Raw genomic sequence first — 25940 nt, 5'->3', positions numbered from 1 at the left:
AGATAGACAGTCAGTATGATTGCATTGTATTTTTCTTTGCTGTTCTCCACCAAGTGAGTTTATTTGGTGGGGTTGCATCAGTTTTCATGCACCTTAAACTGTTTGTAAAATTTGTACAGCAGAGTGTAAAGATCTATTTTTTCACAGTAATTTATTTGTAAATTTGTTTTTCCCTTTTCCCCCTTTCCAGGTTTGTGGGATACTCCTGATTTTTTGGCAGAGTTTTGACAGGAGGGACCTGACTCAATTTGGTGTGGGGTGGGTGGCTGGCTCTGTGAGAGGCTTCTCATAGGAGGAAACCCAATCAGTGGAGGAAACCCAATCAGTGGAGGAAACCCAATCAGGGATACATTCAGGCTTGTAACTACCCCAGCAGGCAGATTCTGCCGCAAAGGATCCTGGGAGTGGGTATAAGTTTGAGGGAGGGCATGACTCATTGTCTTTGGCGGGAAGCAGAGTCCCAGGAGAGGATGGCTGTCTCTCCTCCTGTCAGAGGAAGCGGATGTCTCGGGTTTTGCCTGAGAATCCAGAGAGTGCTGAGTAGAGCTGAGGGGGATCCAGTGTGCCGAGAACCAGCGGAGAGTGAGAGAGAGGGGTCCAGTCCCAAGAAAGCCTACACAGGTCGTGAGTACTGAGGATTTCCCCTGGGGGTCTGCCTAGAGTCAGTGGGGACCAAGGTTCTAGGATCCAAGTGTCAGCTAGCTGTAAAGGGGGTACCTAGTCAGAGGAGCCTGAATTGATAGAGGGGGTACCTAGGTTGAGGACCCTGAAGTGGTAAAGGGGGCACCTGCAGTTGGGCCCTGAAGAATTAATGCACAGTGTGAGTGCATCAGTTGAGAGCTGCTGCCATACAGGAATACACAGCAAGCTACCTCAAGCCAGGGCAAGGCTGGAGAGAGTAGTCAGTGACTTTGCAGTGCAAGCAGTGTCAGATGTTCAATGTTTCACAGTCTTGGATCTTCTGGACTTAAGTCGGAGTTCCAGCACAGCTTTCAGAGATACAGTGTGTTCAAAGCGTCAGTAAGCGTTGGCTAGCATCAAGACAGCGCTAACGGGCATTTTTACTATAAAAGTCCCAGAATTGTACATAGTCGAGCCAAAGTAGTATCCCACTCATTCCCTTCTCCCATCCCCTAAAACTACAATAAAACAACCAAACAAAGATGCCGGAGTTGTCAATGTGTCAGTTCTCACACCCAGGGCCGCAGCTCACATGGGCTGGAGAGGTAACTGGTAACAATGGCAGACCCACATCAGGCCACTGTAAAGTAGCACAATGAGACACGGCCAGTGTAGATTGTCAATTAAACTGCTAATTTTCTGCAAAGGCAATGAGACTGCTGCGTGACACTGAGACTGCTGTGTGACACTGAGACTGCTGCGTGACACTGAGACTGCTGTGTGACACTGAGACTGCTGACACTGAGACTGCTGTGTGACACTGAGACTTCTGACACTGAGACTTCTGACACTGAGACTTCTGTGTGACACTGAGACTGCTGACACTGAGACTGCTGTGTGACACTGAGACTGCTGTGTGACACTGAGACTTCTGACACTGAGACTGCTGTGTGACACTGAGACTTCTGACACTGAGACTGCTGTGTGACACTGAGACTGCTGACACTGAGACTGCTGTGTGACACTGAGACTGCTGTGTGACACTGAGACTTCTGACACTGAGACTGCTGTGTGACACTGAGACTTCTGAGACTGCTGTGTGACACTGAGACTTCTGACACTGAGACTGCTGACACTGAGACTTCTGAGACTGCTGTTTGACACTGAGACTGCTGTGTGACACTGACACTTCTGAGACTGCTGTGTGACACAGAGACTGCTGTGTGACATTGAGATTGCTGTGGGACATTGAGACTTTTGACACTGAGACTGCTGTGTGACACTGACACTTCTGACACTGAGACTGCTGTGTGACACTGAAACTTCTGACACTGAGACTGCTGTGTGACACTGACACTTCTGACACTGAGATTGCTGTGTGACGCTGAGAATTCTGACACTGATACTGCTGGATGACACTAAGACCTCTGACACAGAGACTGCTGTGTGACACTGAGACTTCTCAGTGTCACACAGCAGTCTCAGAAGTCTCAGTGTCACACAGCAGTCTCTGTGTCAGAGGTCTTAGTGTCACACAGCAGTCTCAGACTCCTGACACTGAGACTGCTGACACTGAGACTTCTGAGACTGCTGTGTGACACTGAGACTGCTGACACTGAGACTTCTGAGACTGCTGTGTGACACTGAGACTGCTGTGTGACATTGAGACTGCTGTGTGACATTGAGATTGCTGTGGGACATTGAGACTTTTGACACTGAGACTGCTGTGTGACACTGAGACTTCTGACACTGAGACTGCTGTGTGACACTGACACTTCTGACACTGAGACTGCTATGTGACACTGAGACTGCTTACACTGAGTCTTCTGACACTGAGATTGCTGTGTGACACTGGGACCTCTTACACTGAGACTGCTATGTGACACTGAGACAGCTGACACTGAGACTTCTGACACTGAGATTGCTGTGTGACACTGGGACCTTTGATACTGAGACTGGTATGTGACACTGAGACAGCTGACACTGAGACTTCTGACACTGAGATCGCTGTGTGACACTGAGACTGCTGACACTGAGACAGCTGACACTGAGATCACTGTGTGACACTGAGACTGCTGTGTGACACTGAGACTGCTGACACTGAGACAGCTGACACTGAGATCACTGTGTGACACTGAGACTTCTGACACAGACAGCTGACACTGAGACTTCTGACACTTAGATCGCTGTGTGACACTGAGACTTCTGACACTGAAACTGCTATTCAATGCTGAGACTGCTATGTGACACTGGGACTGCCGTGTGACACTGAGACTGCTGACACTGTCACTTCTGACAATGAGACTGCTGTATGACACTGGGACCTCGGTTACTGAGATCGCTGTGTGACACTGACACTTCTGAGATTGCTGGGTGACACTGAGACCTCTGACATTGAGACTGCTGACACTTATACTGCTGGGTGGCACTGAGACTGACACTTCTGACAATGAGACTTCTATGTGACACTGAGACCGCTGACATTGAGATCGCTGTGTGCCACTGGGTGACACTGAGACCTCTGACACTGAGACCGCTGTGTGACACTGAGACTTCTGACCATGAGACTGCTCCCATTCAGAGTTGTCAGGCTGCAAGTGCACAAGAGCCCCAGAAGGTCAGAGGTAATTAATCAGCTGGGACTGGCGGGGAGTGTGTGCCTGGCACCTGCTGCCATCCCTAATGTCACTTAAACTGCAATTCACACATAACCCCCCCCCCCCCCCAGGGGAAGAATGACAGATGGGACCACCGAGAGGGAGGAGGAGGTGTATATCTATCTATCTATCTATCTATCTATCTATCTATCTATCTATCTATCTATCTATCTATCTATCTATCTATCTATCTATCTATCTATCTATCTATTGTGCTCTCTATCTCTCTCTGTTTTATATGTTTCTCCCTCATTCTATTATGTATGTATCCCTTCTATTTCATATCTACCTCTCTACTAAATCTTTCTTTCTTTCCTTCTTTTCTTCTTTCCTTCTTTTCTTCTTTCCTTCTTTCTTTCTTTCTTTCTTTCTTTCTTTCTTTCTTTCTTTCTTTCTTTCTTTCTTTCCTTTTATTCCTCTCTTTTTTTTTCTCTCTCACCTAACCTATCTCCTCCATAGAAATTTGCCATGTACCATGTTACATTGCATGTGACCTATGTCTATTCTTTCACTCTTTTTCCTTGTCTTTGTCTTAGGAAGATACGTGGAGGGTGAATAATCTCTCTTTCTGACATGTGGGTGGGATATCTTCTCTCTCTCTCTCCCCTGCACACGCCCTGCCAGCAATGAAGCTAGCATTACCATCTCAGAGCCGGCGGCACTAGGACCGGGGGCTGCTCATCCCATCTTCTTTGTCCTCCAGCTGATCCAGAGCCGGCTCTGCTCCAGCTGCTGCTCCTCTGTATGTATGACTATTATCTATATATGTCTGTATGTATGACTATTATCTATATATGTCTGTATGTATGACTATTATCTATATATGTCTGTATGTATGACCATTATCTATATATGTCTGTATGTATGACCATTATCTATATATGTCTGTATGTATGACCATTATCTATATATGTCTGTATGTATGACCATTATCTATATATATATGTCTGTATGTATGACTATTATCTATATATGTCTGTATGTATGACTATTATCTATATATGTCTGTATGTATCACTGCATTCACCATTCTCTATATATGTCTGTATGTATCACTGCGTTCATTATTATCTATATATGTCTGTATGTATCACTGCGTTCATTATTATCTATATATGTCTGTATGTATGACTATGTTCACCATTCTCTATATATGTCTGTATGTATCACCGCATTCACCATTCTCTATATACGTTTGTATGTATCACTGCGTTCACCATTCTCTATATATGTCTGTATGTAGCATCGCGTTCACCATTCTCTATATATGTCTGTATGTATCACTGCATTCACCATTCTCTATATATGTCTGTATGTATCACCGCATTCAACATTCTCTATATATGTCTGTATGTATCACTGCGTTCACCATTCTCTATATACGTCTGTATGTATCACCGCATTCAACATTCTCTATATATGTCTGTATGTAGCATCGCGTTCACCATTCTCTATATATGTCTGTATGTAGCATCGCGTTCACCATTCTCTATATATGTCTGTATGTAGCATCGCGTTCACCATTATCTATATATGTCTGTATGTATCACTGCGTTCACCATTCTCTATATATGTCTGTATGTATCACTGCGTTCACCGTTCACCATTCTCTATATATGTCTGTATGTATCACTGCATTCACCATTCTTTTTATATGTCTGTATGTATCTCTGCATTCACCATTATCTATATATGTCTGTATGTATCACTGCGTTCACCATTCTCTATATATGTCTGTATGTATCACCGCATTCACCATTCTCTATATATGTCTGTATGTATCACTGCGTTCACCATTCTCTATACATGTCTGTATGTATCACCGCATTCACCATTCTCTATAAATGTCTGTATGTATCACCGCATTCACCATTCTCTATATATGTCTGTATGTATCACCGCATTCACCATTCTCTATACATGTCTGTATGTATCACCGCATTCACCATTCTCTATATATGTCTGTATGTATCACTGCGTTCACCATTCTCTATATATGTCTGTATGTATCACTGCGTTCACTATTATCTATATATGTCTGTATGTATCACTGCATTCACCATTCTCTATATATGTCTGTATGTATCACTGCATTCACCATTCTTTTTATATGTCTGTATGTATCTCTGCATTCACCATTATCTATATATGTCTGTATGTATCACTGCGTTCACCATTCTCTATATATGTCTGTATGTATGTCTGCGTTCATTATTATCTATATATGTCTGTATGTATGTCTGCGTTCATTATTATCTATATGTCTGTATGTGTATCACTGCGTTCATTATTCTCTATATATGTCTGTATGTATCACTGCGTTCACCATTCTCTATACATGTCTGTATGTATCACTGCGTTCACCATTATCTATATATGTCTGTATGTATCACTGCGTTCACCATTCTCTATACATGTCTGTATGTAGCATCACGTTCACAATATCTATATATGTCTGTATGTATCACCGCATTCACCATTCTCTATACATGTCTGTATGTATCACTGCGTTCACCATTCTCTATATATGTCTGTATGTATCACCGCATTCACCATTCTCTATACATGTCTGTATGTAGCATCGCATTCACCATTATCTATATATGTCTGTATGTATCCCTGCGTTCACCGTTCACCATTCTCTATATATGTCTGTATGTATCACTGCATTCACCATTCTTTTTATATGTCTGTATGTATCTCTGCATTCACCATTATCTATATATGTCTGTATGTATCACTGCGTTCACCATTCTCTATATATGTCTGTATGTATCCCTGCGTTCACCGTTCACCATTCTCTATATATGTCTGTATGTATCACTGCATTCACCATTCTTTATATATGTCTGTATGTATCTCTGCATTCACCATTATCTGTATATGTCTGTATTTATCACTGCGTTCACCATTCTCTATATATGTCTGTATGTATCACTGCATTCATTATTATCTATATGTCTGTATGTGTATCACTGCGTTCATTATTCTCTATATATGTCTGTATGTATCACTGCGTTCATTATTCTCTATATATGTCTGTATGTATCACTGCGTTCACCATTCTCTATACATGTCTGTATTTATCACTGCGTTCACCATTCTCTATACATGTCTGTATGTAGCATCGCGTTCACAATATCTATATATGTCTGTATGTATCACCGCATTCACCATTCTCTATACATGTCTGTATGTATCACTGCGTTCACCGTTCACCATTCTCTATATATGTCTGTATGTATCACCGCATTCACCATTCTCTATACATGTCTGTATGTAGCATCGCATTCACCATTATCTATATATGTCTGTATGTATCCCTGCGTTCACCGTTCACCATTCTCTATATATGTCTGTATGTATCACTGCATTCACCATTCTTTTTATATGTCTGTATGTATCTCTGCATTCACCATTATCTATATATGTCTGTATGTATCACTGCGTTCACCATTCTCTATATATGTCTGTATTTATCACTGCGTTCACCATTCTCTATATATGTCTGTATTTATCACTGCGTTCACCATTCTTTATATATGACTGTATGTATCACTGCGTTCACCATTCTCTATATATGTCTGTATGTATCACTGCGTTCACCGTTCACCATTCTCTATATATGTCTGTATGTATCACCGCATTCACCATTCTCTATACATGTCTGTATGTAGCATCGCGTTCACCATTCTCTATACATGTCTGTATGTATCACTGCGTTCACCATTCTCTATACATGTCTGTATGTATCACTGCGTTCACCATTCTCTATACATGTCTGTATGTAGCATCACGTTCACAATATCTATATATGTCTGTATGTATCACCGCATTCACCATTATCTATATATGTCTGTATGTATCACCGCATTCACCATTCTCTATACATGTCTGTATGTAGCATCGCGTTCACCATTCTCTATATATGTCTGTATGTATCACTGCGTTCACCATTCTCTATACATGTCTGTATGTATCACCGCATTCACCATTCTCTATACATGTCTGTATGTATCACCGCATTCACCATTCTCTATACATGTCTGTATGTATCACCGCATTCACCATTCTCTATATATGTCTGTATGTATCACCACATTCACCATTCTCTATACATGTCTGTATGTAGCATCGCGTTCACCATTATCTATATATGTCTGTATGTATCCCTGTGTTCACCGTTCACCATTCTCTATATATGTCTGTATGTATCACTGCATTCACCATTCTTTATATATGTCTGTATGTATCTCTGCATTCACCATTCTCTATATATGTCTGTATGTATCACTGCGTTCACCATTCTCTATATATGTCTGTATGTATCACTGCATTCATTATTATCTATATGTCTGTATGTGTATCACTGCGTTCATTATCATCTATATATGTGTGTATGTATCTCTGCGTTCATTATTATCTATATGTCTGTATGTGTATCACTGCGTTCATTATTCTCTATATATGTCTGTATGTATCACTGCGTTCACCATTCTCTATACATGTCTGTATTTATCACTGCGTTCACCATTCTCTATACATGTCTGTATGTATCACTGCGTTCACCATTCTCTATACATGTCTGTATGTAGCATCGCGTTCACAATATCTATATATGTCTGTATGTATCACCGCATTCACCATTATCTATATATGTCTGTATGTATCACCGCATTCACCATTCTCTATACATGTCTGTATGTAGCATCGCGTTCACCATTCTCTATACATGTCTGTATGTATCACCGCATTCACCATTCTCTATACATGTCTGTATGTATCACCGCATTCACCATTCTCTATATATGTCTGTATGTATCACCGCATTCACCATTCTCTATATATGTCTGTATGTATCACCGCATTCACCATTCTCTATATATGTCTGTATGTATCACTGCGTTCACCATTCTCTATACATGTCTGTATGTATCACCGCATTCACCATTCTCTATAAATGTCTGTATGTATCACCGCATTCACCATTCTCTATATATGTCTGTATGTATCACCGCATTCACCATTCTCTATACATGTCTGTATGTATCACCGCATTCACCATTCTCTATATATGTCTGTATGTATCACTGCGTTCACCATTCTCTATATATGTCTGTATGTATCACTGCGTTCACTATTATCTATATATGTCTGTATGTATCACTGCATTCACCATTCTCTATATATGTCTGTATGTATCACTGCATTCACCATTCTTTTTATATGTCTGTATGTATCTCTGCATTCACCATTATCTATATATGTCTGTATGTATCACTGCGTTCACCATTCTCTATATATGTCTGTATGTATGTCTGCGTTCATTATTATCTATATATGTCTGTATGTATGTCTGCGTTCATTATTATCTATATGTCTGTATGTGTATCACTGCGTTCATTATTCTCTATATATGTCTGTATGTATCACTGCGTTCACCATTCTCTATACATGTCTGTATGTATCACTGCGTTCACCATTATCTATATATGTCTGTATGTATCACTGCGTTCACCATTCTCTATACATGTCTGTATGTAGCATCACGTTCACAATATCTATATATGTCTGTATGTATCACCGCATTCACCATTCTCTATACATGTCTGTATGTAGCATCGCATTCACCATTATCTATATATGTCTGTATGTATCCCTGCGTTCACCGTTCACCATTCTCTATATATGTCTGTATGTATCACTGCATTCACCATTCTTTTTATATGTCTGTATGTATCTCTGCATTCACCATTATCTATATATGTCTGTATGTATCACTGCGTTCACCATTCTCTATATATGTCTGTATTTATCACTGCGTTCACCATTCTCTATATATGTCTGTATTTATCACTGCGTTCACCATTCTTTATATATGACTGTATGTATCACTGCGTTCACCATTCTCTATATATGTCTGTATGTATCACTGCGTTCACCGTTCACCATTCTCTATATATGTCTGTATGTATCACCGCATTCACCATTCTCTATACATGTCTGTATGTAGCATCGCGTTCACCATTCTCTATACATGTCTGTATGTATCACTGCGTTCACCATTCTCTATACATGTCTGTATGTATCACTGCGTTCACCATTCTCTATACATGTCTGTATGTAGCATCACGTTCACAATATCTATATATGTCTGTATGTATCACCGCATTCACCATTATCTATATATGTCTGTATGTATCACCGCATTCACCATTCTCTATACATGTCTGTATGTAGCATCGCGTTCACCATTCTCTATATATGTCTGTATGTATCACTGCGTTCACCATTCTCTATACATGTCTGTATGTATCACCGCATTCACCATTCTCTATACATGTCTGTATGTATCACCGCATTCACCATTCTCTATACATGTCTGTATGTATCACCGCATTCACCATTCTCTATATATGTCTGTATGTATCACCGCATTCACCATTCTCTATACATGTCTGTATGTAGCATCGCGTTCACCATTATCTATATATGTCTGTATGTATCCCTGCGTTCACCGTTCACCATTCTCTATATATGTCTGTATGTATCACTGCATTCACCATTCTTTATATATGTCTGTATGTATCTCTGCATTCACCATTCTCTATATATGTCTGTATGTATCACTGCGTTCACCATTCTCTATATATGTCTGTATGTATCACTGCATTCATTATTATCTATATGTCTGTATGTGTATCACTGCGTTCATTATCATCTATATATGTGTGTATGTATCTCTGCGTTCATTATTATCTATATGTCTGTATGTGTATCACTGCGTTCATTATTCTCTATATATGTCTGTATGTATCACTGCGTTCACCATTCTCTATACATGTCTGTATTTATCACTGCGTTCACCATTCTCTATACATGTCTGTATGTATCACTGCGTTCACCATTCTCTATACATGTCTGTATGTAGCATCGCGTTCACAATATCTATATATGTCTGTATGTATCACCGCATTCACCATTATCTATATATGTCTGTATGTATCACCGCATTCACCATTCTCTATACATGTCTGTATGTAGCATCGCGTTCACCATTCTCTATACATGTCTGTATGTATCACCGCATTCACCATTCTCTATACATGTCTGTATGTATCACCGCATTCACCATTCTCTATATATGTCTGTATGTATCACCGCATTCACCATTCTCTATATATGTCTGTATGTATCACCGCATTCACCATTCTCTATACATGTCTGTATGTAGCATCGCGTTCACCATTATCTATATATGTCTGTATGTATCCCTGCGTTCACCGTTCACCATTCTCTATATATGTCTGTATGTATCACTGCATTCACCATTCTTTATATATGTCTGTATGTATCTCTGCATTCACCATTATCTGTATATGTCTGTATTTATCACTGCGTTCACCATTCTCTATATATGTCTGTATGTATCACTGCATTCATTATTATCTATATGTCTGTATGTGTATCACTGCGTTCATTATTCTCTATATATGTCTGTATGTATCACTGCGTTCATTATTCTCTATATATGTCTGTATGTATCACTGCGTTCACCATTCTCTATACATGTCTGTATTTATCACTGCGTTCACCATTCTCTATACATGTCTGTATGTAGCATCGCGTTCACAATATCTATATATGTCTGTATGTATCACCGCGTTCACCATTCTCTATACATGTCTGTATGTATCCCTGCGTTCCCCTTTCTCTATGTATGTCTGTAAGTATCACTGCGTTCACTATTATCCATGTCTGTATGTATGACTGCGTTCACTATTATCTATGTATGTCTGTCTGTATGTGTCATGGCATTCACTATTAGCTATCTATGTATGTCTGTAAGTATCACTGCATTTACTATAATCTGTGTATGTCTGTATGTATCACTACGTTTATTAGTATCTGTCTGTATCACTGCATAAATGCTCTGTATAGAGAGACATATAATGTCTGTATGTATTATGTGTTATGTTTGTGTATGTATCATTACATACATTATCTGTGCATGTATCACTGACAGTATTGTCTACATTTGTAATCTTGTATGTATTGTCTAAGGTCTGTCAGGGTCTGTGCATGGCTTGTCTCAGTTCAGTTTTGTACATTTTGTACTTTTATACTATAATTGCCTGTCTGTGCTTTTCCTATTTATAGAACTGTCCGGTGTACAATGTATTTTTATGTCTTTTACTCAGATATACCAGTAGATGTCTGGTCACGGCTGTTTTTTGATTGAAATGAATGTACAATTCACACAATGTATATATATATATATATATATATATATATATATATATATATATATATATATATATATATATATATATATATATATATGTATGTATGTATGTATGTGTATGTATGTGTGTGTACGTATGTGTATATATATATTTATATATATATTATATACCATATATTTTGTTAACCTTTGTCTCTTCTATGATATACTTAAGTATAAGTTAAGTTAAGTTAAGTTAAGTATACATATATGTTCACCTTTTAACAAAAAAAATGATAAAATGAACTAACACAGCGCTGTTTTTCTTTTTTTTTTCTTCCCTGGACACCTTTGCTCCTGGCAGAAAAAAGACAGCTTAAAAAAAAAGCTCCACGTTTTGCACAGGTAATTATGCACATTTAGGTGCATCAATTGTTTGGTCATTCATTGATTTCATTTGTCAGAATAATAACTTTATTCTGGCCATTGGAATCAATGAACACTCAAGCACTAGCGTTTAGGTGCGTTTAGATGTGTTTAAGTGTGTTTACATGCGTCTAGGCATCTTCAGTGGTTTTTCTATTCAAAAGCTCCTCTTCTGAGTCCCAGTTCACACTTCTGAGATGCGGGAACACTGCGAATATGCAGCCTGTTCCCGCATCGCATCCGCATCCCTGGCAGTTCACACTGCCATATGCAATACGCAGGGGGTGTCAATTAATAGTTACCGACAACCCCAGTTGAGTTCGCAGTTCGATCTGAAAGTTCGCACAGAATCGGATCGCACTAGTGTGAACCACCATGCCACCCGATTCTGCTGCAGATAAAAAAAGAGTCATGTGCGTGTTTAATGCAATTGCAGTGCGAATTCAGCCATACAAACTGTATGGCTGAAATTTGCACCGCACAGAGATCGCATGTAATTTAGGAGCAGTGCGCTCCGAATTACATGCGATCTCTGTGATCGCACTAATGTGAACCGGCACTAAACAAGTGATGTTTTTTTTTGTCAGCCTCTGAACACTCCTCTTCTAATACACCTGCAAACTCCTATGTGTGTATGGACACATAGGCTTAAAGGCTTAGAGGTAAGTTTAAAGGCTGACAAAAAAATTAAACATCAAACACCTCTAAGAGTGGTGTTATTTTTTTAGTTTTTTTTTTTAGGTACAGTGTGCATGGGGCCTAAAATTGAACAATGCCATGCGCAATTTTTGTCAACATGGCTGCTTGCAGTCTCTGCATGTGAAAGGGTGACAGTGCAGGAGCATAAAAACAAATAAAATACTGCGCTAGCCGTGGAAATAAGCTGCTTGCACAAACCAACTGACAAAAAAGTTGACCAAAATGTAAACAATATATAAATTGCAGCGCTAAATAAAACAATATATATGTGTGATCATATATAATAAAGTGAAAATCTGATATAATAATCAGTCCCAAGTGGAAATGAAATGAAAATCCAACATAGTTATTAGTCCCAAGTGAAAATGGGGAAAGAAAATTATCCAAAGTGCAGTAGGTGGTCACAGTGCGTGTCAAATCCCAACACCAACAGGGAATAATCTATGCGCTCACCAGAAGGGTAGGACCCAAAATACCATATAGTACGTGGGTCAAAGGAGCTCATATGGTGTATGGTGGGTTGTCCAAACAGATGTGATGCCCTCGGATGTTCCAATGTGGACCAGTAGCGAATATATACATAGTAAAGGCTCCAATTCAACCGGTGTTTAGGGAATGAACCAAAAAGGAGCAAATATAGTGTAATACTGCTAAAAATGTATTAATTAAAATAAAGCAAGTACACTTAAAGACATCCCAGGGATATGCACACATCAAGAATACATAAATAAGGCTGTCAGCGGCGTGGTCTTGATGCATTTCAACAAAAATGCCTTGACTAGGGGATTAAAGATGATTTGTCTCCATTCTGCTCTGACCATCACTCTCCTCCTCCATTATAAATAACCACGTGACCACAGGTTGGAGTTAAATGGCCATAGCAGCCTTTTATTAACAAACTGTATACATAACAGGTAAATAACACATTAAACCCAGTTTTTTACTGGAGCCTCAAGGTCCCGGTAGGCATCAAAGAAGGAGGTACCTGCATCCGACTTAATTAGGCCTCCAGCCGCCACAGCACCGGCTCGGAGACAACCAGTCGCACGTACCAACATACCAACTACTGGGAGCCATACCTCAGACGGGTCCCTACCAAGTATAAGTTTGCACCATCTGGGAGCCGTACCTCAGACGGGTCCCTACCAAGTATAAGTTTGCACTATCTGGGAGCCGTACCTCAGACGGGTTCCTACCAAGTATGGTTTGCACCATCTGGGAGCCGTACCTCAGACGGGTCCCTACCATTTATAAGTTTGCACCATCAGGGAGCCGTACCTCAGACGGGTCCCTACCAAGTATAAATTTGCACCATCAAGGAGCCGTACCTCAGACGGGTCCCTACCAAGTATAAGTTTGCACCATCTGGGAGCCGTACCTCAGACAGGTCCCTACCAAGTATAAGTTTGCACCATCTGGGAGCCGTACCTCAGACAGGTCCCTACCAAGTATAAGTTTGCACCATCTGGGAGCCGTACCTCAGACAGGTCCCTACCAAGTATAAGTTTGCACTATCTGGGAGCCGTATCTCAGACGGGTCCCTACCAAGTATAAGTTTGCACCATCAGGGAGCCGTACCTCAGACGGGTCCCTACCAAGTATAAGTTTGCACTATCTGGGAGCCGTACCTCAGACGGGTCCCTACCAAGTATAAGTTTGCACCATCAAGGAGCCGTACCTCAGATGGGTCCCTACCAAGTATAAGTTTGCACCATCTGGGAGCCGTACCTCAGACGGGTCCCTACCAAGTATAAGTTTGCACCATCAGGGAGCCGTACCTCAGACGGGTCCCTACCAAGTATAAATTTGCACCATTTGGGAGCCGTACCTCAGACGGGTCCCTACCAAGTATAGGTTTGCACCATACTAACCTACCAGGACCTTGTACCCCGCTTGCTGCCATGACAAAGAACCACCCCAAAAGAAGAAAGCCTCTGTTAAAACACAAACAAGGGCGGTTGACCGCACAACCTAAAATCAGAAAAAACAAGAAAATGGGAGGGAGGGTTGGAAATATTCTCCAATGCAGCTTTCCTCTGACTGAAGACTTCCTGAGGCACCTAGCTTGACCTCTCCCTGTAGCTCCACCCTTCCTGTCCAAAACACTGATTAAAAGTCCCACCACTTATATTTTCTATCGTACTGGGCTGAAAACTCCTCCTTTTCCCAAACCCCTTTAACCCCTATCATGCCGGCCCTCCATGCCGGTCCATGTCTCTTCTCTCCTTTACTCCGGGCCTCTCTTTCTCAAAAGATATTGCCTGTAGGCTTACTGTAACAAACCTGGGATCACACAGGAGTGGTGCGGGAAACTGCATGCGATTCAGACAGGAATGACACCACAGTCCTGTTCAAATCACATGCAATTCTTTGCAGTGCGATTTGAGCTCATTCATTTACTATGGGCTCAAATCACACTGCAAAGGTATCCGTTTTGGGTATCGGAGCATGAGTTTGAGTAGTCCTGCAAATACTTGGTATCAGCACCAATATTGGTAACGTTGCAACCCTAGTTTAGATATGTCAGTCATCTTTAGTGCACAAATAGAATACTTGGTCCTTTTACAAAAAGATTTTCTGACAAGCTGGAACATCTCCACATACAACAGAGAGGTCTTCCAAACATCGGAACCCATGTCATCGCTCCAAACTTCACAGGAGGCTGGCTAAACACACCATGTATGGCCACTTCTGCACACAAAGGGCTTACAAAAAACATTTATCCATTGGATGGAATTTGCCATTAAAATGGAACTATACTCTACACTCGCCACTGGCAATGCAACCCCATGAGCTGCCCTGGCGGTGCTGACATCTTTGCCCAGTCTTCTACTAGGTTCAGAATATTAGATCATCCTGATCGGTTGTGTTGGGATTCATTCATCCCAGCAAATGCTGAAGTTGCACACTGAGCTGCGTATGCACAACTTGGTGTTCACTGTCAAGAAGATTGTGAAAAAGTAGGTAAGAATCCCATTACTGTTTATTATTTTTTTGCAAGGTTGATTTGCTAAAACTGCAGAGTGCAAAATCTGGTGGAGCTCTGCACAGAAACCAATCAGCTTCCAGCTTTTTTTTTTTTTTGTCAAAGCTTAACTGAATAAGCTGAGGCTATAAGCTGATTGGCTGCCATGCACAGCTACACCACATTTTGCACTCTCCAGTTTTAGCAAATCAACCCCAATACAGGGGCGTAACTACAGGGGTTGCAGGGGTTGCAATCGCTACCGGGCCCCATGCTCCAGGGGGCCCGGTAGCAAACCAGTGGGTGAACTTCCAGGATCGCAAAGGTCACACTTGCGACCGGACCCTGGTGTTGCACCACTGTGGGGAGGCCCCAAGATTGCAGGAAGGGGGCCCACAAGATTGCAGGAAGGGGGCCCACTGCAGAACTTGTGAAACAATCCTGCTGTGGGACCGTAATAAAAGGCCATGCAACGAGTGTAAAGAGCCCCAGGATTAGTGGGAAGAGCCCTGGGCTTGAAGGTAAGGGCCCCGGCCAGGGGTCTGGGGGGCCCTTCATGGTTTTTTGCATCAGGGCCCTGAAGGTTCTAGTTACGCCTCTGCCCCAATATATCTCCTTTTGCAAAAATAAAAAGCCTGCCTGGTCGTTCGTTTTAATTTTTTTTATCTAAAATGTAACTTTTTGAATGGTAGACCTGTGCCCATAAGCGGAAGTGGTGGAATATATCTGTATTAGCCACATACTGGAAATACAGTCATCTAATTTAAGCTTATGTGCACATTGGCACAATATTCTAAGACAGGCTAGAGCCAGGAAAACAAGAAAATGTAGGAAATTCTAGCAAAGGGGTGTTGCCTTGTGTGCCGAGGACTGTGGGGTTGATTTTCTAAAGGCAAATAGACTATGCACTTTGCTCCAGAGCTTAGTAAATGATTTAAGGCTTCACTTTTCAAAGAATAACCAATCGCATGCAAGAAAAAAAAAAGAGCATTTTTGCTTGCACGTGATTGGATGATGGCAGGCAGCAGAGCATCTGTTCATTTACTAAGCTCTGGAGCAACTTAACTTTGCAAAGTGCACAGTCTATTAGCCTTTAGTAAATCAACCCCTGTATGTCTACAGGCTCCACCAAAGGAAAGCTGGCCCTGACTATGGTCAAGCAAGTATTCACACATCAGCATTAATTTTTGGGGAAGCTAAACTTCCTAGTAGCATGTTTTTTGTTTGGGTAGAAACCCACACCTGCAGAGTTGGTTCCTGATGATCATTAAATAGTTTTCCTAGCCACAGTGCCAACCACTGAGCCACCATGTCAGTAGAAGGCTTTTTGTGCACTGACTGCTGTTCCCTATCTTCCTACACTGATGCTTCTTTGTGTTATTTTGTTGTATCTCCAGATCTCCGTGTCCTGGCCATGATGTGTGGCCCCTGGTTTGTTCTTCTCCTGATGGCCGTTCAGGAAGGAAGCAGTTCAGCTGTCAGTGAAATCCGTAACTGTGCAGATGCTGCCCGAGAGCTGAGGGAGAGAGGTCTGGGAGGCATCCCTGGTGTCAGAACACCAATATCTGGTACGTCTACATGGTATATGTGCTGCTAAATGTTATCCTTTCCAGGCCTGTTTGGTGGATCTGCATGGCCGACACTTTTAGGGGGAAACTCCAGCCAAAACCTTTTCCCCTAGCTTTGGGTAAATTTGGGAAGACTTAATGCCCTCTCAAATTTTAATGCTATGTGTGTGAATGAGGTGCTGGATTTAACTTATCAAAGAGTTAAAGTGAATCAAATTCACATAGGTTGCAATGTCCCTGGTGTGGCTGTTCTCTGCACAAACAGGGTACCCATAGGTGGGGGATCCAAAGTTTGAAATCTGTGTACAAAAAGTTCAATGGGAGTGCCAACACAAAGTGAAAAACTCTTTTGGCCATACATCCCCTGTGGGTCATAGGAGTGCACTTAGTTGTTGTCATAGGAGTGCACTCCTGTGACCCAGATTCAGCAGACAGCATGCTAAGGTCCACTGTTGGCTGACATCACAGAGTCCGTCCAGGCTCTGCAGAGATCCTGACATAAATGTTGGAATCTGCCCAGATGCCACAACCCAGTGCTCCAGAGAGTGGTGGAAGGGCAAAGCACTGACAGTCATCATTCTGTGCTCAGAGCAGACCTGAGAACTGAGTGATCAGAGGGCTTTGAACGCTCAGTTCTCAGTGTAGAGTCGGTGTGGGGACAGCTGCAGCATGGGATTGATGCTTCAGCCATCTAGGTTTGTTTTTTAAATACCCACTCTTTGCTTGTATAAAGCCCCGTACACACGTAGCGATTGTCGGCCGTAAATATTCGGCCGCCGAACGATCGGCCGATTGTCAGCTTGTTAGTATGATGCTTCCGACAACCGACAGCGACTTTTAGGCCGAACAGAATCTGTTGTGCAGGCATTAAAATTTTTGTTGGCCAACACCAGAACGGCCGATTGTTCGCCAGTCAGTACAGATTTCGGCCGACAAACAGCCAATTAGCAAGACTGGGCATGCTCAGAAAAGAAAAAACACACGGAAAGTTAAACATCACATGACATCACTTCTGCCGTCGGCTGTTGTTGGCCGACAAAATTGTGTGCAGTCTTTTGCAGTTTTCAGCCGACAGGACAGCACCTGACAAAAGACGGCCGATCGTTCGGCCGACATTCGGGACGTGTGTATGGGGCTTTAGCCCACCTCTCTCCCTGTGTTTCTTATACTTTCCTTTCACTTGTTCCCCCCTTCATCCTGTTCATTCATTTAAAAAGGCTGTGTGTAAATTGCAAGTTGGTCAGAGTTTGCCCAGGACCTGCTCACAGTTGGCAGCCCTGAGTCTGCATTGTGGTAGCAAGGCTAGGAAGTCCCATGCTTCTCATAGTCAGAAATACCAAACATAATAAAGATGTAAGCAGCAAGGTGTGAGAGGTGAGGCCTTTGGACTATGGCCATGCAGAGTTTACTTCATTTTCAGGTTCTTGTCTACACTGTCATTTTTTTCTCTATTTTCAACCATGACATCTGGTGAGTGATTCATCCTTGCAGTGCCCACCCAGAATGTTTTTGTGTGGAGTTGACTTTTAACTGGTATTGATCCACACTAGCACAGATGGACCTGATTTACATAGGCAGCTGCAAAGAGGACCGGACTAAAATTGGAACAGTTGTCCATGCCATGGCAACCAACCCTTTTTCCATCTTTCAGATTAATTAATCCAATTGGATGCTTTGGCTTATGCCTGTAATTATGCATTTGTTTGTTCTTTCAAAAATTGTAAATTACATTTATCTGGTTGGTAATTTTATTGTATTGCCATGGTAAATATATATATTTGGATTTTTTTGTAGGAGAGCACCTGAGAATATGCCCCCAGGAGTACACGTGTTGCCCAAGTGAGACGGAGCAGAGACTGAGCGAGGAGAGTGTGAGAGATCTGGCTCGTATCGTGAATGAAAGTGTCAGTTACCCAATGGGGGTATTAACTGGGGCGAGAAGAAGATTCCAGGGTGAGTGTGCACTGTGATGTTAGTTATTTTGTTCAGAAGCATTACCTTAAAGAAAATTGTGGAACTACAATTGTAGTACATTCTTGGTCAAAGTTTCAATTTAGGTTCCTTTCACACTTGTGCAACCTAAAAGTCATGCGATTTTGCTGCAATTTTACAGCAATTTAATTTTGACTGGATTTGAAGCAATGCCTATGTATATGGACCTCAAAACGCATCAAGGTTGGACCAAAGTAGTGCAGGGACTACTTTAACCGGTTGCCGACCGCCCCACGACTATATACGGCGGTGGTCAGCCCCGGCCAGGCAAAGTGACGTATATATACGTCACTAGCCTGTCACTTCCTTGTGAGCCAAGAGCGGGCGAGCGCGCGCCCGCCCCGGCTCGTTCACTGGGAAGTCAGTACGTGTGACCGGCGGACCCGATGTCCGCCGGTCACTAGCGATCGTCCTCCGTGAAGGGAGAAAGGCAGGCAGCTGATGTAAACAAGCCGCCTGTCATTCTCCCCTGTGTAGGAATGGAGATCATACGGTTCTACTATGTAGGACCGTTGATCACTGTTCCTACACCAGTAGCCATGTCCATTCACAGTAAAAAGCGTCAAAAATGTCAGTCAAGGGTCCGATCTGTCCGCCGCAATGTCGCAGTACCGCAAAAAAAATCGCAGATCGCCGCCATTACGCGTTAAAAAAAAAAACACCAAAAATGACAGAAATCTTTCCCTTAGTAAATGCATGAACTTTTGCGCAACCCAATCAAAATACGCTTTTTGCGATTTTTTTTTTTACCAAACATATGTAGCAGAAAACAAATTGGCCAAAAATGTTAAAAAATTTTGATTTTTACATTTTTTTGGGGGGAATTTCATATAAAAAATGTGAAAAATATTGTTATTTTTGCAAAATTTACGCTCTTTTTTTGTTTATAGCGCAAAAAGTAAAAATCGCACAGGTGATCAAATACCACCAAAAGAAAGCTCTGTTTGTGGGAAAAAAAGGACGTCAAATTCGTTTAGGTACAGCGCCGCATGACCGCGCAATTGTCCGTTAAAGTTACGCAGTAAACAAATCGCAAAAAACCCCCTGGTCAGGAAGGGGGTAAAATCTTCCGGGGCTTAAGTGGTTAAAGTTGTTGCAACTTGAAGTCGCACAGATATGAATGGTACTCATTGGAAATCATGGAGTACAACTTGTCATGCGACATTGCAGCCCCAAATCACAGGACAAATCTGGATCACCATACTTAGTCCAAGTCTTTGCCTCAGGGCTGGTTCACACCATTTGCAGTCTTGTGCGTATTTAATCTGTATCAAAAATGTGTGGACAGTAGTTAAAATGTATTTCAATGGCATAGTTCACACCAGTGCAGTCAACAAAAGTAGAACATGCTGCATTTTTTCTGCATGGAACTGCACTGGAACGTGGTAATAAATGTGTTTTTTGCCTGTGGTTTCTGTTGGTTGTTAACCCCTTTGTGCTGGCGCCTCCCAGCTAGGGTTGCCACCTCATCCCTTTAAACCAGGACACATATTAATTACACAGGTTCTGAGGCTAATATAATGCACATAAGGCACTAAGTAAGTTTAATTACCACCTTAATCAGCCACAGAACCTGTGTAATTATTATGTGTCTCGGTTTAAAGGGATGAGGTGACAACCCTACTCCCGGCCCTTAGAGGGATTTCAGATGCTGGGAGGCGGGACTGGGTTTATGATCATGTGACCGCCGTGATTGGCTGTCACGGTTGTCACATGATTGGAAAGCTCCTGATCGCAAGAGGCTATTTCTGTTAGGCATACAGGGCACACTCTATTAGCACAGCTGTGTCTGCAAATTGGTACACAAATATGCGGCCTCTTGGCACCAAGGCCCACCTAACTAGTGCACAGCCATAGTAAAAAATGTGAAAAGAAAGAAAGCTGATTTAACAAGCTGGAAAATGAAACAAATAGGATGCTAGTGCTTAAATCTGAAGTTTAATGTTCTTATATTTTGTTCTCCTTAGTTCCTCCTCCGCCCAGTCAGTATGCTAATTGCATTTTAAAATAAAACCTTTGCAATTTCGTTACTTACCTTATTTTAGAAACAATGATGTCATCAATAGGTCTATGTGTTTCTCTATGCAATACTGGCAGATTTTGGCCAGTGGGAGGGGCCGCTCAGGATGCTGTACTTCATTTTTGGAAAACATCACAGCACTCTGCCTCAGTCGTGATGTAAGCATTGGGCTGACTTTTGGGAGGAGTTATACAAACATTACTATGCCTTGATGGGTGGATGTGTCAGTCTGAAGGAGTGAACAGGCAGGCTGAATTGGCTTTGCAGACCACCCTAGGTAACATCCGCATGCGATGCTGAGCCTCCATTGTTGAAAGAATCAAAATGCATTGAGTGAAAGGGGTGGGCGAGCCAGGGACAGGCAGACTGGAGAGCAAAGGGCTAGATAATGCTGGATGTCCATCAGCAATGAAATGAGGCGGGCTCTATCTGGCTTGCTGCCGCTTCTAATGAATACTGTGGTAAGCTCACAGTGCGCAGTGAAATCAGAGTAAGCAATTTCAGTCAAGAGAAGGAGCCTGTACAAATGTAAGGCAGACAGAGTAGGAAATAGTTGGACAGATTGGGGTTAGTGTTGCTTGGGTGGATTTATTGTTACTGGGGGGTGTTTTTTTGTGGGAGGGTCTATTGTTCTGTGGTGGTCTGTTGCTGGGGAGGTCTACTGTTGTGGGGAGGGGGGTTCATATTGCTGGGAGAGATCTACTGCTGAGGGAGGGGTCTATTGTTGCTGCTGCAGAGTTTAGTGATGCTGGCTGCTGGGAGATCTATCGTTGCTGGTGGGGACCTATTGTTGCTGGGGGTCTATTGTTGATTGGGGGTCTATTGCTGCTGGCTGCAGGAGATCTATTTTACTGCTTTTCTTGTTGTTAACAAATTTCATACACATTATTTAGTACCACAATATGATACTTGGTTCTGTATTCTCTAAAGGGGGTGGTACTGGGAGGTGGGTATGAGTTGGAACCAAGGGATGGTGCTCAGAGGTGGGTAAGGGGCGGAACCAAGATACTGTGCTCAGAGGTGGGTAGGGGGCGGAACCAAGGGATGGTGCTCAGAGGTGGGTAAGGGGCGGAACCAATATACTGTGCTCAGAGGTGGGTAGGGGGGAGGGACAAGGGGTGACTCAGAAAGGGGGCGTACTTGTACCTATTCTCTGAGAAATAAAGCCCTGGGTCTATGTATAAAACATTTGCTCTGTGGATGTCTTAGCCACCACCCATGTTTGCCTTATTGCTTGTCATATGATTATCTCCTATGATCGTCAGCTTCATCTAGTGGCCATATTGTGGTATTTTCCTGAACTACCTCCATACAAAAATGCATTTTGGCCACTCAATGTAGCTCATGATTAGAGGAGAAAACCATAATACAAACAAAACAGCAAATGTTTCTGGTGCCCGTGCAAATAGTTAAAGTGGTAGTAAACTCTTTTGTGCCATTTGTACTTACAGGTAAGCTTATAATAAAGCTTACCTGTAGGTAAAATGAATACCCCCTAAATATGCACCCCTTCGTAAATATTCCAGTGAAAGCCAGTCAGTGATGCCACATACCCGTGCTGTTCCTTCAGAGCTCTGTGCCATGCCTAGGGCTCCTGCGTGCGGGATTGACGTTGTAGCGGAGTAGCAGTATGATCCACGATATCTCCACTGGTAGTCAGACACCGCATACAATAATCCTGGTAGCGTATAATATTCCCAACCCTCCAATAACCAGACGACACATAGCTTGGAAGTCAAACACTAGAATGCCTTGTTTATTGAAAACACAAGGGATCTACACTCTGCCAAAACCCCTCCCTCTTCGAGACATTCCACACACAAAGCTGAACATCCCATAATAACCTTACTCTGCCAGACAGAAACAATAGGACAATAGAAGGCAGGTATTTAACAATAACAAACCCCCACCCCACTCATCTCCTGAGGGACACTGCTCAGACATATGATAGTCCCAAGTGAAAGAGTTCTCACTCTCTCCACACAAACCACACTACAAACACTTGGTTCTTAAAGGTATACACATGCAATAAACATAATGCATACACGAAGGACAATATCCAGTGGCTGGGTTTGCCACAGACGTCATCCCAGCTCGGCCAATCAGACGGCTTGAGTATGGGAATCAGGAAGAAGACTGGTTGAAGTTACAATCCCTGTCAGTGCTGAAGGGATCCATTCTAAAGGTAAGTCTTAAACCTGCATGGGGGGGGGGGCTTTTTTTTGCTAACTTTACTACCACTTTAACTACTTCCCATCCCCCGTATAGTAAAATGACGACAGATCGATGCGGCTCTCCTTCTGGGACGACGTCATATGACAGCGCCCCAAATTCGCCACTCTCACGCACCAACGGGGGCACGCAGAGCGGCACAGTGGTCGCGCCAAAGACAATGCGTGACCCCGATCTAAAAAAAGAGCTGATGCCGGGGCTCTTTACCGATGTGATCGGCTGTGTCCAGTCACAACCGGTCACATCTAAACAAGGATGTGCCGTTTATCGGCTCTCCTCGATTTCACACTCTGTCAGTGTGAGGAAAGAAGAGCTGATCAGTGGCATCTTCTTGCATGGGAGACCTGTACAGTGAATCAGGGCACTGATAACAGTACAGCCTCATCAGTGCCACCTCATCAGCGCCCATCAGTGCAGCCTATCAGTGCCCATCAGTGCCACCTCATCAGCCCACATCAGTGAAGGAGAAAAAATTACTTATTTACAAAATTTACTGAGAGAAACTAAGAAAACCTTTTTTTTTTTCAAAATGTTTTTTTTTAACCGCTTGCCGACCGCCGCAAGTACATATATTGCGGCGGTCAGCCCCGGCCAGGCAAAGTGACGTATATATACGTCACTAGCCTGTCACCGGCTTGTGAGCCAATAGCGGGGGAGCGCGCGCCCACCCCGGCTCGTTCACTAAGGAGTCCGTGCGTGTGACCGGCGGACCCGATGTCCGCCGGTCACACTACGATCGTCGGTAGAGAGGGAGAAAGGCGGGTGGCTTATGGAAACAAGCCACCTGTCATTCTCCCCTGTGTAAAAATGGAGATCAGACGGTTCTACTATGTAGGACCGTTGATCTCTGTTTTTACAGTAGTAGCCATGTCCAATCACAGTTAGAAGCACGCCCCTAGGACACACTTAACCCCTCGCTCTCCAATACAGTTAACCCCTTCCCAGCCAGTGTCATTTTTACAGTAACAGTGCATATGTATAGCACTGATTACTGTAGTAATGTCACTGGTACCCCCAAAAGTGTCAAAAATGTCAGTCAAGGGTCCGATCTGTCCGCCGCAATGTCGCAGTCCCGCAAAAAAAATCGCAGATCGCCGCCATTACTCGTTAAAAAAAAAAACCCACCAAAAATGACAAAAATCTGTTAGTAAACACGATAACTTTTGCGCAAACCAATCAAAATACGCTTTTTGCGATTTTTTTTTTTTTAACCAAACATTTTTACCAAACATTTACCAAACATTAATCACCTTTACATTTTTTTGGGGGGAATTTCATATAAAAAAATGTGAAAAATATTGTTATTTTTGCAAAATTTAAGCTCTTTTTTTGTTTATAGCGCACGATCCAAAAATCGCACAGGTGATCAAATACCACCAAAAGAAAGCTCTGTTTGTGGGGAAAAAAAGGACGTCAAATTAGTTTAGGTACAGCGTCGCACAATCGCGCAATTGTCCGTTAAAGTCACTCAGTAAAAAATCGCAAAAAAACCCCCTGGTCAGGAAGGGGGTAAAATCTTCCGGGGCTTAAGTGGTTAAGCAAAAAAAATAAAAAATCCCAGCAGTGATTAAATACCACCAAAATAAAGCTCTATTTGTGTGAAAAAAAATGATAAGAACTTTATTTGGGTAGTGTTGCATGACGCAATTGTCATTAAAAGTGTGACAGCGCTGAAAGCTGAAGATTGGCCTGGGCAGGTAGGGGGTGAAAGTACCAGGCATGGAAGTAGTTAAGACATTTGCACAACGAATGTTTTAGATCCCTTAATGCTGAATTCCATTACTCCATTTAATCTTGCACAAGCTCCTCTCTTGTAGTGAAATGACTTATTCTGATGATGAAGTGGGAAGGGAAGTAAACAAGACGCAATATGAACAGATTAAATTCCAGCTTTTAATAAAAATCAATGATACTTCAATATCCAGAAGAGGCTTGGTTGGAATAAAGGTTTGGTATTTATTTTGCTTTGGCTCAGTACAGAGTTTAATTAGCAAATCCAATTGTGAAAATTCAATGATGCTTAATCTCAGTCTCTATCCTAGTCCCTGTATTAGAGCCTGGATTCCTCTGTCTCTGATCTTCCTCAGTTGTCCCCCTATTTGGTGTGATATATAGGGGTCTCTTTATGAAGGATTCACTGGGAAATGCACTTAGTGAATCCTTCATTGCTATTGCTCAAGTGATATTCAATGGCTTCTGCCTAGCATGCCACAGTCACGTTTTTTTGTGTTTACAATAGGAAGCATGTGCACCAGGTGAATGCAGCAGTAGGTGAACAGCCGTTGATTGTCACTTGTACAGTGTCCAAGAAAACCGCCCTTAACCACTTGCCGACTGCCGACTATATATGGCGGCAGTCAGCCCCTCACAGGCAAAGTGACGTATGGGTACGTCACTAGCCTGTGAGGCTCTAGGGAGCAAGCGTGCGCCGCCGGAGGCGCGCTCCCGCTCGCTCACGGACCTCCCCCCCGCGCAAGTGAGCGGCGGACCCGATGTCCGCCGCTCACTCGCGATCCTCCGGTACAGCGGGAGAAAG

At 42.5% G+C, this 25940-nt stretch overlaps 1 protein-coding gene across 1 annotated transcript in view; it reads left to right on the top strand.

The window, feature by feature from the left end:
* Nucleotides 1-3885: 3885 nt before the first annotated feature.
* Nucleotides 3886-25940, top strand: part of GPC2 (glypican 2) — a 61586-nt gene continuing 39531 nt past the window's right edge. The window contains exons 1-3 of the mRNA XM_082255956.1: nt 3886-4020; nt 16990-17160; nt 18955-19113. Coding sequence (XP_082112082.1) covers nt 17007-17160; nt 18955-19113 — 313 coding nt within the window. The 5' untranslated portion in view covers nt 3886-4020; nt 16990-17006. The remainder of the gene's footprint in view (nt 4021-16989; nt 17161-18954; nt 19114-25940) is intronic.

This window comes from Pelophylax lessonae (assembly GCF_965119305.1).
Source record: "Pelophylax lessonae genome assembly, chromosome: 4".
Classification (NCBI taxonomy): Eukaryota; Metazoa; Chordata; class Amphibia; order Anura; family Ranidae; genus Pelophylax; species Pelophylax lessonae.
Note: the sequence above shows the minus strand (reverse complement) of the source record. Positions and strands in the feature narration are given on the sequence as shown.